The 14,372-nt window shown below is 35.8% G+C and overlaps 1 protein-coding gene across 1 annotated transcript in view; it reads left to right on the forward strand.

The window, feature by feature from the left end:
* CYP7B1 (cytochrome P450 family 7 subfamily B member 1) overlaps nucleotides 1–14,372 on the forward strand; it is a 175,351-nt gene that overhangs the window by 140,693 nt on the left and 20,286 nt on the right. The window contains exons 2-4 of the mRNA XM_005613155.4: nucleotides 1,870–2,006; nucleotides 9,807–10,394; nucleotides 10,856–11,062. Of these exons, the coding sequence (XP_005613212.1) occupies nucleotides 1,870–2,006; nucleotides 9,807–10,394; nucleotides 10,856–11,062 (932 nt within the window). The remainder of the gene's footprint in view (nucleotides 1–1,869; nucleotides 2,007–9,806; nucleotides 10,395–10,855; nucleotides 11,063–14,372) is intronic.

Here is a 14,372-nt window from a genome sequence, read left to right on the forward strand (position 1 = left end):
GTCTTTGATGGGTCATAATTTGAACTAGGACTATATTTTTTTCTGAAAATATGCGTAGTTGTGACGTGGTATTTAATAGTTTTAAGCTTATGGCTGCCAAAATGAGCAAAGCTGTAAGAAATGATAACCCTCTCATCTTGGTAACAATAAAATGACTTCCTAATGTGAATTTGCCTAACTCTGAATGCTAAGTTAATATTCCCTCTGGATTTCTCAGCTCCAACCTTCCTCCTCTCCCCCCTGGAAACTCCATGAAGAATGACAGCTTTCAACCAAATGAGAGAGCATAGAGGATGAAATTAGTTTCATTAAATTAGAATATGACAAAAATTCTTTCAAACTCTTTGTCACAATGCAGTGTTCAAACAACATTGAACAAAACAGAGTAAAAGTAGACCAAGGGAGAGGGTTAATGTTTTGAAAGGAAATTTTGTGAACTAGATCCCTTGCCAGTTTTGAAAGGATCATTCGTTGGTAGAACAGGGCACAGCAGTTTCTAACTTGGGGATGCTACTCCACAGACATATGTACAGTCTCTTCCTGTTTAATCTTTGGATATAAAATTGACCATTACAATATTTTCTTGGTACAGTATTTTCTTATATTTCTCAAAAAAGCACGTCACTCTTGCTAAAGGTTGCGTTCAAGAAAGTAATTGGGAAAAGGCTGAAGAATAAGATGCACCTTTCTCTGCCCCGTTTCCTGTCTTCCTATTTTGAAGTATAAGGAATTAAACAATAGCATACATTTTGTAAATTAGTATAAAAATAAATTGTCCTCCTCTAAAAACAGAAAGCCAAGTTTTGATACCTATTTCCTTTATTTATATCACATCTCGGATGTATTTTGTTTGGTTTATCTTTTGACCCCGAAAGATCTGGTGTTTATTTTTTAAGTTTAATTCTGCCATGTTGCATTGTGGGAAAATAAGAGCTTCTGATAGGGTTAATCTAGCTCCGTAAGAGTTCATGCTGAGTATGATCATAATCTTGATCTTTGATTAGATCTGAGCTGGGAATATCTTGTGATTAATCAAAATGGGTTGCACTGAATGTAGTATAAGTCATCTTCACAGATGGGCTAGAGAATCCTCAGAGTTCTCTTGAATATTTGTTTTAATCCCTTCTAGGATAAAATGGCTTTGGATTTTTCTTTCTTTTCTTTTTTTTTTTTTTTTTGCTTTCAATCAGATTGAGTTCACCAATTGATGACTAGGAAGAAATTTTGAAGTCCAGTTTTGCTAGGATTAGAGGTCAAAAAAGAAGAAACTTGTTTTTTAACTCATAGTATTTCGGTGTTTCCTCGAATATGCTTCATATGTTAAAAGTTGTCTTGTAAAATTTAACAAATATTCCTATTCATTTGTAGTTTGGATAAAAAACTTCATAGAAGAATATGTCAAAATATACCTCATGGAAATAATGTTGAGGTTTCAATTGTTCTCTATAGCGTTAAAAGATTTTTCGAGATTATTGTCTCTCTTCCAGTTATGTAATTCCAGCCTAATTGGCACCTGATAACAAAGAGCTTTACTTTGGCAACTAAACTACCTGACATCTAACACCCAGAGCACAGCAAGTGCAAAAAATGTTTACTGAATGCGTCCGTCATTTCAGCCAGCCATTTAAGCCTTGTAATACACAATTTCTTTAAAAAATTGCTTACCAAAAGCTGTGAATTAAACAATCTACCCCAGAGCCACACATACTGAACGTTCAATAAATAAATGTGTATATTTATAAGAATCATTGACTAAGAGAATTGTAAGAAGCAGTGCAATTCACCCCATCCGCTTCTAGACTGGATTGATAACCCACATGTATTAGAATAACAATTTTTTATTTTTATTCCTTTTTTTTTCCCTCATAGGAGACCTGGTGAGCCTCCATTGATAAAAGGCTGGCTTCCTTACCTTGGAGAGTCCCTGAAATTACAAAAAGATGCCTTAGGTTTCTTGAAAACTCTTCAAAAGCAGCATGGTGACATTTTCACCATTCTCCTTGCAGGTAAGCAGCACTTCTGTGAGTACCCTACATATGTCATAATTTCTCACTTCTTCGTTAATGTCATTATATTTTTCTCTAGGCAAAATATGGCATTGTTTTATATTATTGTTTTATTTGTAGAGCTAATACAAAAGGAAACTATGTTTTAGATAGCAATCCTCACATTAAAAAACAAATTACAGTCATGCATCGCTTAACAACAAGGATCTATTCTGAGAAACGCGTCATTAGGTGATTTCGTCATTGTATGAACATCATAGAGTGTACTTACAGAAACCTAGATGGTATAGCCTACTGTACACCTAGGCTATATGGTACTAATCTTATGGGACCACCGTCATATCTGTGGTCCATCATTGACCCAAACACCATTATGTGGTACATGACAGTATGGAACTCTCTTGAGGGTACCTAGGGAATCCCACTCTCCTGGTATCACCTGGCATTTTGGTTTGGTTTGATTTGGTTTTAAGAATGATTAAAAAAGCTAGAATGTATTAATGGACTTTATTTGTAGAGCAGTTTTAGGTTTACAGAAAATTGATCAGATAGTACAGACACTTCCCATATATCCCTCTCTTTCCCCTGATCATAGTTTCTCCTGTTATTAACATCTTATATCAGTATGGTACATTTGTTACAACTGAAGAGCCAATGTTGATACATTATTGAAAGTCTGTAGTTTACATTAGAGTCCACACTTTGTGTTGCACAGTTGTTTGGCTTTTGACAAATGTATAATGTCATGTATCCACCATTAAAGTATCATACAGAATAGTCTCCGTGCCCTAAAATTCCCCTGTGTTAGACATACTCATTCTTCTTCCCCTCCCCTGAGCCCCTAGCAACCACTGATCTAGAATGTATTTTTAATTTAAAAATGTTTGTTATGCTTCTAACTTCAATAAAATGTTTACAAAACGAGAAAAAAAACAGCAATATTACTACATATCCCAACATCATAGGGCTGAGAGAAGCTAGAATGTTCTTAGCTCATCCTCCTTTAAGGCCCATGCTATCCAGCTGTATCAGTTATCTATTGTTGCATAAAAAACCTCCCCCAAATTTAGTGCCTTAGAGCAACAACTGATCTTGCCTGGGTCACTTGTGTGGCTTGAGTCATCTGGCTGCTTGACTGGGGCAGGATGGTCCAAGATGGCCTCCTCACGTGCCTAGCTGGGCCTCCTTCTCCACATGGCGTTTCATCCTCAAGAAGATGTCCTTACATGGCAGCTAGTGTCTCAAGAAGGCAAGGGGAAATGCTGCAAGGCCTTTAGAGGCCTAGGCCCAGATGTTACAAAACCAAACTTTCAGCACATTCTATTAGTCATAGCAAGTCACAGGCTAGCCCAGATTCAAGGGCAGGGAACTAGATTCCAGCTCTTCCTGGGCGCAGAGCCTCATTGCAGAGGAGCACATAGAGAGAGAGAGAAGGAATTTAGCATAGTCGTCTTTGCACACAATCTTCTGCATCAGCTTATCACCTGGGCTGAATATTCCTTTTCTTCACTTTTGTCTATTCTGGCTCTGTACTGGAAGGCTGATCTCTATAGACTAGATTATCCACACTACTTTGCCCTCTGACTTCTGGTTTGGTGTGCCGGTGGGAGGGCAGGAAAAGGCTGTATTCCAGCTCCCCATCTCTCGCTGGTTCTGATAACACAGTTCACTCTCCTTCCTTTCCTTCCTTAGAAAATTGAAGATATCAGATACGATCTCACTCAGATCCCCACATATCTACCAAACGTACCCATGTCTTACAACTTACCACCTTTCCTTCAATTTCAAAGAATATTCAAGACAACCCATTTATGTCCCTATGACCCTTACTTCCTGCCTCCTCTGGGCTAGAGTTTCGTTATTTATTCCTCTCACACGTATGTCTTCATTTTTTTCTTGGCTCCTTACCCTTAGATTATAATCATGCTTAAGCTTCTCCTATATACTCCTTCTAGTTACTTTTCACTTTTTTTTTCTCTTCTACATCCAGATTTTTCAAGTGTTACCTACATTTGCTGCCACTCATGGCTTATCTCCTAAAGACCTCCTGACTATAACCAGCCTTCTGCCTTGCTGAGGTCATTAATGGGCCCTCACCTGACCAGACCCTCTACCTGGTTTGACAATGCTGATCCCTCATTCCTTCTAGAAACACTACATTCCTTCACTCTCTTGACACTGCACCTTCTGGGTATTTCACTGACTCTGAGTATTCCTTATCTGGGTCATCTTTACCGTTCCTTTCTTTGTTCAACCCCTTCTGTCTTCCTATAACCAGCCTTGGAATTTTATGTTCTATTCCTAAAAAATTTGGGTAATTTCTTCTTACTGTAATTACATTACCGAGCATCAGAAGCAACCTTTTGTACATAGGGTGGCTTCCTTTCAGTACTACCATTTTAATGTAATTGGGAGAGAAAAATGATCCAACTGGATGAAGTTGTCAGCATGGTTGAGTTCGCCCATGAACAGGCAGTATTTGTTTCATCGCAGCTTACTCCTTTGCCTAGCAGGTGACAAGTCTCTTCCAACAGTAATTGTATGCACTCTGATTTGAGAAAAATTGAAATTAAAAAAAAAATCATGCATCTTAGAAATAGAAAAATTACAGTATATGATGTAATCCTCACAAGGGTCCCCAAGATCTGGGCTCCACCTACCTCTCCCACCTTGTCTCTTGCTATGCTTGCCTTGTGTTTATTGCGCCATTGGTGCACCAAGTTGTTTGAAGTTTCCTCCTCACACACCATGCCTTGTTGTGCTTCTGTGTTTTCTCTCGCTGTTCTTTCTCCCAGAATGCTGTTCTCTTTTTGAGTCATCCTCAAAAGGTGACCGTCATGGACTCATCTTTTGAGGCCCTAGTCACGTATCCCTTCCTCCCAAAAGCCTTCACTGACCGTTTCCCCTCCCCACATTATGCTCAATGCCCCTTCTCCAGGCTTCAATTACTCCCGATATCACTTGTGTCATAGCATTTAATAAATTGTGAAGTTATTGCTAATTCGCTTGTCTATTTCCCTTCGTAATTCTCTAGCTCCTCTCTTGCCGGCATTCAGTCTAGAGCTCAGCGCTGATTGATTCACAGTAAATACTTGATGAGGAAAAATCCAAAACCTTAGAGCTGATGAAATGCTATAGTACAAATACAGGCCATAGCTGGTGCTTCTATTCCAAGTGAGCTTTTGGCTTCATAGTACAAAACTATGTTCTTCACTTTGAAATAAAGTCACTCTTACTTTAAAAAAATTAAACCTTATGTTCTGATGAGTAGATACAGCACATTGTAGAAATTTTCAGTTTTCCTTTTTGATACATTATACGAAAATAACCTAAGATGATTAAGCAGAAACTTGCGGCAGATTTGAATAATTTTATTCACTTTTCAAAAAACAACCAATTTCTGCTGACGCTTGATATCTTAATCTCGGATAGTGAGAAGCTTGCTGAATTTCTAATGTCTAAATAATTTGACCCTGTTATGTTTTTGAACCCCACAGTAGACAACCACATTTGAATATGTACTTCTACTTCCCTTTGGCTTCTTAACTAGAGTTTGAATAAATTCCTGTCAAGAAGTCTTGCTAATGTATATGATTCTAATGATCAGTTTGCAAAATAGCTTATTTGGAAAATGTGAAAGGAGGAACACCGTCTTCCACCCTTGTCCCATAATGTGATTTCAGTGAGTGTATGTTCTTGCATGATGAGCAAATGATTGTCATCCCAAAAAGTCTCAAGGGACACGGATGTCATCTTAATAAAGAAATTAAAAGGTACATCTTTTCATGAGAAACCACGTAAATTCGTGACCTGTCGCAGAAAATAGTTCTCTAATTGGTTTTGTGTGGTGGTGCAGCGGAATCATTTTCCCTAGATGTCACCCCAGAGAAGCACCACTGCACATCATTGTCAACAGCAAGTGAAATCTCCCTAATAAGAGGGGGAGTATATAATGTGGTCATCCCCATAACATAAAAGTTGGTTCATATTCCACTCTTCCAACTAATATTTCAGCTTCAGATTTAAAAATTCTATTGAAGAACCAGCTAAACATGGAGATGAAAACCTTATAATTATGGAAAATATCTGTAAAATTCAAATGTATCTCCTATTTGTTGAACTGGGCATTTCTATTCAAAATAGTCAAGTAGTTGTTCTGAATTCCCCTGAATGTGTCTCTGTACAGCCCCAAATGTCTGAAATGAAAACATCAAAATTCAGTTTATAATGATCCAGATGTAAAATTTCTTGTGCATAAGATATCAGGGTGAATGACCTAATTTTTTTTTTTTAACATTTACTGGCATACTTTGCGTCATGTAGCTTCACCTTCCTGAAAGAAGTAATTTTGAAGGAAGTGAAAGGGCCACTGACTTAGCAAAGGATCATGTGCGGGTTATACAGGAAGGCTAGTTAATGTCCTCAGGCCTAGTCAGCTCCTAAAAAGAGAAGAGAATGAAGTTATTGCCATAGAGGACATTAAAAATTTTGACCCCGTTTCAAATTTACTGCTCAAAAGGATGGTTTTATATATGTATATATATTTCTGCAGAAGTGAGCCCCATTTTGACGTTTATATTTTAGACAAATGCAAACTGAAATTCTTTAAATCAATATTTCATGTCAACTGCTGACAGCATTCTTCTCTCTTTTGAAAACATGCCAGAGGATATTGTTTCTACCTGTGATCTTTCTGAACTAGGCAACTTGCCCATTGACACTTGGCCTTCATTGACATAAAACCACACTGGAGCAAAAGTTAATTTTCCTCCAAGAATACATGGCGTTCAGAATAACTTTTCAGATTTCCTTTGTTAAGAAATTTAAATTCATTTTATGAATGTATATGTGTTTTCCTGTCTGATTAAAGATTACAAAGAAACTCTGGTTTTGCATCTCACATTAGCAGATGGTGGACAGATGGTTTAAATTAATATTAATTTTGGAAAACTTAGCTTAAATTGTTTATACTGAAGATTAAAAGTTGGAAAGCCAGCTAACATCTCCAGGGTTATTAGTACTTCCAAACCCACTTGAAAAGTAAAATCCAGAAAATCAAAATATCTACTTTTAAAGCAATCCACATCTTAGGCAGAGAGGTAGTAGGTAAAACACAATGGCTTGATGTTGAAGAAAATTAAAACAAGAACGAGAAAGAGAAAATCCAGGTCCTGCAATGTAAAGAGACTTGAAAAGAATGAGAATTTTATCTACAAACAAATTGCTTTCAACAAAGCAGTAATGATTTAAAATCATTTCTATGCAACAACTGCTTATTAAAAAAAAAATGTTAAGCAAAACCAGTTTTTCCACATTTAGCTTTTATTGCTTTTCTTTGAAATTAACCTCATCATTTCTTCCCGTAGCCTGACCGTTAAGAAGAGATAAAGAAAGACATGGGGAGGGAATATATGGTTATTTGCAATGAACTGTAGACAAAAACTCTAACATGCATGCAGCCTCTTCTTTAGGAGGCCAACGGCCAGTAGCTGATGCTGTCATGGCTCAATATAGTTTTGTCTTTGCACTTAGATTTTGAGGAGTGTAGAAAATTGGTAGGAAAAAATTCAAAATATCCTCTAAAAATTGTGTTTTACAAACTGAACCTTTTATATATTCTCCAAGTTTTAATGATTAACTTAAAATAACCCTAAAGCTATGTAGCAAAATTCTTTTATTTAGTAGACGGAGGAAAGGATGAATCACCACCTGTGAAAATACACAGCTTTGCCTAAAATTATATCTTTTTGCAAAATAAGAGAATTGACTCTTTTTTTCAATTATTTGTCAGGCAGATGCTAGCAATTTTATTTAATTAAGCTCCTATGGCAAAGCAGGTGTCACAAAATATGCCCAAATCCAGTTGAGTCCTTTTACTTTCCCCAGGGAAAAAAAAAATCCAGTTTACTTTGTAGATGCAGCTTTGGGATCAGACCAGAATGAGTAGCCACTTCCAGCTTTACCGTCATTCCTAGGTTGGCCAGCCTTATTAAATAAATCAAGGAGAAGTAGAGTGAATAAAATTCAAGTCATACGATTTATTTTTTTTTTAAATCATAGCACATGTATATTTATGGATATTAAAAACTTAAATTATGTTTTAAAATTGTAAAACCAAAAAACATTAATCCTGTTTCTAGGATTCGGTTGAAATTATTCAAAATATTCTAAAAATTAAATTCAAAAAATTATCCTAAATCTTGTACCACAACGAATTTAATTTGTGATGCTGAGTTACCATAAATAACAAGCAAGAAGTTGTTCATCTAAGAAAGCCACACACACATACGTACATACACACACACAAGAATGATGAGGTGAAGAGGAAAGTGTAGATGATCCTGTAAACTTTAATGTCTAATTATTTATTGTTTTCTAGAGACAACAAATAGGCATTAAAATTTGTGGGAACGTCTCAATTTCATGTGTGTTCTTGAAAAGGAAAGGCTTATTAGATGTGATTATTGAACACTTTCTGTGTAATACTTCTAATTAGAAGTCTTAAACCAGCACTCTCCTGAGAAGAAATCAGTACTGTGTAAGGAAAAGAACAGTGTACAGGGAGTGACTTCTTGTTGAGGCTGTGGCACTAAAAATGGCGGCATGACCTTGGCCCTTAACCTCTCTTGACTTTCTGCAGCCTTCTCAACTGATGAATGCTGGTGGGGGGGTGGGGCTGGAAACTCTCCAAAGCCTGCCAATTTTGACAGATCATAGTATGGCTGTGTTCCTCATTGTGCCTTCTTAAAAGAATCACTTGAAGCCCTTTTCAAAAATAGAGATTTTAGGTCCCACCTCTAAGCCTTATGAATCAGAATCAGGCAGGAATCTGTATTTTTAACCAGCATCCTAAGTCTTTTAGTTAGGTAAGGTTGGACAACACTCATATATGAAAAAAAGGTCACCACCTCAAAGAGCTCATGCTGATAACTCCAGGCTGACTGAAGCAGATTCCACTTTCTGCTTCACTTACATGTGTTCACATCTCTTCTTTATCGCTATCCATAATGCTACAATGATTTCTTCACATCTTTATATCTCAAGAGGAAAAATCTCCAGCCAAGTATCTGGATCTCAATAAATTTTGAATGTATGCCTGAATGAATGGATGATTGCATGAATGGAATTGGAATTGGGATCCTGTCTCAGTCACAAATCAGGATGTGACCTTGGACATGTTACTGAATCTCCTGAGCCACTATCTTCTCATCTATAAAAATGAAAATGCTGGCATTTGTGATTTACTGTTAGTGTTTAATTAGACATTCATTTGTGACTACCTGCTTCATACCACATATTCATTTATTTGAGTTCAAATTATTGTATCCAACCAAAGCTAACATGATACCAAGTATGAAAAAGCTCTTCATGAAGTATAAATAATTAGTAATGTAATGTCATCTTACCAATTTGATTTATTTGTTTGTTTTCTGTTTATATTGTTGGGGAAAAATATGATAATTTTTTAAGTCAAGGGATTCTAAGAATATTTAAAGGATAATTTAAATATTTAGGTACTTAGTTAAAATAAAAATTTGAACAGTAATTTTTTTTTGAGTCATTATGAATTTCAGAATATTTAACTTCAAGCTTCTAGAGTTTTTCCTACCATCTTCCATTTTAAAAGGAAACATGTAGTGGACCTTTGAATGAAATGGATTTTTATTAAACTTTGCACCTTTCTAGATGTTAGTTATTAAGTTCTTTCTAATTTTGATTAAAATATTTTCAGATTTCAAGGGTTTGTTTTGTTTTGTTTTTGCTACCAAATAAGCTCATATTCTCATTTATTTCTTTTAGGAAAGTACATAACGTTTATCCTGGACCCTTTCCAGTTCCAGTTAGTGATGAAAAATCACAAATTAAGCTTTCGAATATTTAGTAATAAAATAACAGTGAAAGCATTTTCCATCAAAAAGTTGGTAACCAATGATGACCTGAATAATGAGCTTCATGTCTGCTATCAATGTTTAAGAGGGAAATCTTTGGACGTACTCATGGAAAACATGATGCAGAATCTAAAACAAGTTTTTGAACCCCAACTATTAAAAACCACAAATTGGGAGATGGCATGCCTGTTGACATTCTGCAGCTCAGTAATATTTGAGATCACATTTACAACCATACATGGAAAACTTCTTGCTGGAGATAGGAAAAAATTTATTACTGAGCTAAGAGAAGATATGTTAAAATTTGATGACAAATTCCCATATTTAGCATCAGACATACCCATTGAACTTCTAGGAAACGTCAAGTCTATTCGAAAGAAACTTATAAAACTCTTGACATCAGAAAACTTAGCTAAGATACGAGGATGGTCAGAAGTTGTTCAAATGAGGCAAGATATCCTGGAGAAATACTATATGCCCAAGGACTTTGAAATAGGAGGTAAGAAACTTCTGAATGATTGCTTGTCTAAAATAAAATAATTTACAATAGACCTTTGAAATAAAAAGACAAAATGGCGACCTTGAAAATTTTTATGCTCTTTCTAATTGACTAATGATAAAATGTTTTACTCTGAAACAACCCTCTGTGATAATTGATTTTTTTTTTTTTTTTTGCTGAGGTAGTAAAACAAGATACTTAATGGTGATAATGAGAACGAGTATAACTAAGCTGCATTTACTCCTCTTATCTCATCCCCCACCTCACGACCCCCCCACACACATTACATTTTAAACTATTCTCATTAAGCAGAAAATTAGACTTCAGAAGCCTATTGGTCCTCATTAGCATGCACTGATCCTTGGCTGGGTCTGTGTCCTAACATCTTTTAATTAGCACACTGCAAATCTAATCAGTGTAATAAACGCTATTAATCTTCCTTTTCACTTATTTTCTCCCAGCACATCATTTTGGCTTTCTCTGGGCCTCTGTGACAAACACTATTCCAACTATGTTCTGGGCGATGTATTACCTTCTACGGCACCCAGAAGCTATGGCAGTGCTGCGTGACGAAATTGACCATTTGCTGCAGTCAACAGGTCAAAAGAAAGGGTCTGGATTTTCCATCCACCTCACCAGAGAACAATTGGACAGCCTGGTCTACCTAGGTAATTTATTTTTATCTGTTATGAAGAAAAGAAGGTACCTCTCTGCAAACTCGGTTTATCACTCAAAGCTGTTTACCAAGAGGTGGAGGACACAGCTGTCTAATTGACATAATAACACCCATTTACATCAATTATAAATTATGTAGTTTATAGCTGTAGATACTCTCATTGCATGTAAACATTAAGGCCTAGGTAATTAACTATGCAAGGTATGCAAAAGGCTAAACCAAAGCTTTGCAATTATTTGAAAAAAAGTTTATGCCTATTAAGTCATTTGATTCCGAGCATCTGCTGGCGTGTGAATGCTTTCCAAACACTGCTGCACTATCTTGACAAGAAAGGTATTTGGGGATTGAAAAAGAAAGTATTTCAGAAAGGCAACTTGTGTGCAAAATGTATTTATTCTTCCCTAAGATGGTGTCTATATTTTCAGGCAGAGAATCGGATATTTTATACAGCTTGGAGTGTATGATTCTCAAAAATGTAGTAAAATTTTTTTCCGCTGGAAGTTCCTGATTTAAACACACTCAGAAAAAAATGGGGGGAAGAAAAAAGAAGAAAGAGAAGGGAGGGAGGGTAAAGAAGCAACAACTACAAATTACTCCATGCGAAATGTCTATATTTTATAAAATATTCACTGACTCATGAACTATGCATGGTCACTATTTTAAATATGCTTGAGGTCAGGAGTGACTAAGTTGTTTTTCTATTTCTACATAGGCCTGTATGTGACATGAGCTTTTGATGACAGCAGATTGCATTCTCCTTTACTAGTTTTGATAAGACCACTATCATTATGTGAATGAATTTTAATTCCCAAAGTTAAATTCCATATCAATGATGTTCTTTCTGTATTGACGTTTCATCCTGTGATATCCTTTATTATACAATATTCCAGGTTCTTTTAGACAAATATAGGAGTAAGTCTTTATATGTCTGTGTTGCTTCACTCCTTTGACAAAGTAGACAAGTATTTTAGCCCATGTTGGCCTCCATTTTTTATCTTTTAAATATGTTCCAGGTTCTTTGATGGGAACTTCTGGGAGCAAAGACCCTACTGGTCTTGATCAGTGTTGACCACCAGCTGTCATTAAGAAGAATGGCCCAAGTGTTCTAGAGACTGTTGCCACTGGTTAGGTTAAGACCCATCAGAGGCACTGGCAGGAAGCTTGCCTTGTACTGGCAGTTGGCTAGCTTGTTCAGTCAGTTAGGAAAAATATATCACTTGGTAGTTTGCTGTTTTTAGCATACATTTTCAAAGTAATTTTATGTTCGCTTGGGGAAAGAAAATAATCCCAACATTATTACAATACAAAGATTATTTTATTTTTCTTTTCAGAATTATTAGGGAACAAATGCCCAAAAGTTGCTGAAAGTGCTGGGTGGTTGCCTTCACATAGATACACAGTGTTTTCTGTGTACCTTATGGTTTCTATGAAGATCAAGATTTCATTTCCCATATAGTCAAGTCATTTCAATTGCATTTTATGAATCAGATGATATTTACAAGGAAGTAAACCAATTAACTTCAATGGATATATTTTTGTATTCTGTACACAGTTATTACTCTTAAAAATTTAGTTGAAATTCATCAACTCTCTTTTTACTCTCAACTTCTCATTATTGAAAGAAAAAGTCATCTTAAAACTGTGGTATTAAAGCAGAAAAGTTTAAATTTATTTGATCAGAAGAAATGGCAAGTTCCAGAACCATGATGCGAGTCCATTTAACTACATAGCTAGAGCTAAGAATTTCATCCTGGGAGCCCTCATGAATTTACAGCCTACCTCTCATCAACAAATGAACAACAACAACCGATACCAGTGAGTGTAGATAAAGGCAGTGCCTTCAGCGGTCTAGAAGGTGGACCTCTGTTCATCACGACCTCGGTTACCAGCAGAGGCCACTGTTGTTCGTTACGAGAACTTAAGCTGCTAGAAAACAGTGTGCATTTTTTCTTTCGCGAGATAGTTTTGTGCAGATTGAAGCAAATTTTTATGTGAACCAGTTACACAACAGGTAACTTCTGCATCTAGTCATAGCTCAATCATGAGTATTTCTCTCTATCGAAAGAGTATGAACTATATGCACAAAGGCGAGATTTACAGAATGAAGCGCTGTACCGCACGGTCTGAGGGGTGTGCTTCCCCTTGTCATCTCCTTAAGGAAAGAGTTTTATGTATTCTAAGTACAATTTCTTTTTTAAAAAGAAGATATCTTGAATTTTTATTGTAAGAAAAAGGATCACAAGGATGAAATGAATGCTGCATTTTTTTTTAACCAGGAAGGAGAATTTTGATAGTATAGCAAAGGGAAAGACTTTTTTTCTTAAGAGATTTTGCATGTCAGCCTACGTTGATTATAAAGCAAGGTTGAAAAGGGACGTTAGAATGCCATAGAAACGAGAGTCTTATTCCTGACCAAAAATGATTTCTGTTGTTTAGAGTGATCATAAAGACAGAGCTCAGTGGGTCATAGGCCTATCGTGATGCGAATCATTGTGCATATATTATTGACATGTGTAGCTCCGTCCTGTAGGCCTCTCGTGTATCAAATTTCCTCTGACATAAATAAACACTTAATGTCAGCAGAAGTTAAAATGTGTAACATAGATTGGGCTTTTAGATATCAAGCCTGTTTGAGTAATTCAAAGCAATTGTCTGTTGTAAGAGGTGGTGATAGATTTATGCTCTTTTCCAATGCTCTTGAGAATCTTTCTTTAAAACTGTTCTACCTTTTTCTTTTAGATAAAGAAAAACATACCTTTATATTTTTATATATTTATGTAACTTATTATAAGGATTCTACTTATCATGACCTCACTAAAATTTTATATCTATTAGTGCAGATCTCTCTACAATTAAATTTAAAATAATTTAGTAAATACAGTGAGGTTCAGATAACTGTTACTTGGGGCCTAAATCTCAATAGGAAGAGTTGTTGATAGAACAGAAGTTTAAGAATACTGGGAGAAAACTTAGAATTTTTCAGTTTTCCCAGAAAGAAAAACTTGGAGTGGAGGTAGGATTTCGAACTACAGGTTTCTAATATAGGAGAAAGAAAAGGAAAAAAGATGATTCTTAGAGAAGATAAGAAAAAAGATAATGCAAGGAGAGGAAGCTCTCAAAGTTGAAATTTTGATAAATGGATGGAAAATAATCTCACTGAGTACCACTTCCTACCTCAAGGTTTCCCTGAATAATCCATGTAAATAACTTAAAAAGTATGGATTCAATAAATGTTATTTGTTGTTGTCACCAAAAAGATATTTAACCTCAATGCCATCCCTATGATGTTTATATTGTTTTCT

The sequence above is a fragment of the Equus caballus genome, chromosome 9, assembly GCF_041296265.1.
Source record: "Equus caballus isolate H_3958 breed thoroughbred chromosome 9, TB-T2T, whole genome shotgun sequence".
Lineage (NCBI taxonomy): Eukaryota > Metazoa > Chordata > Mammalia > Perissodactyla > Equidae > Equus > Equus caballus.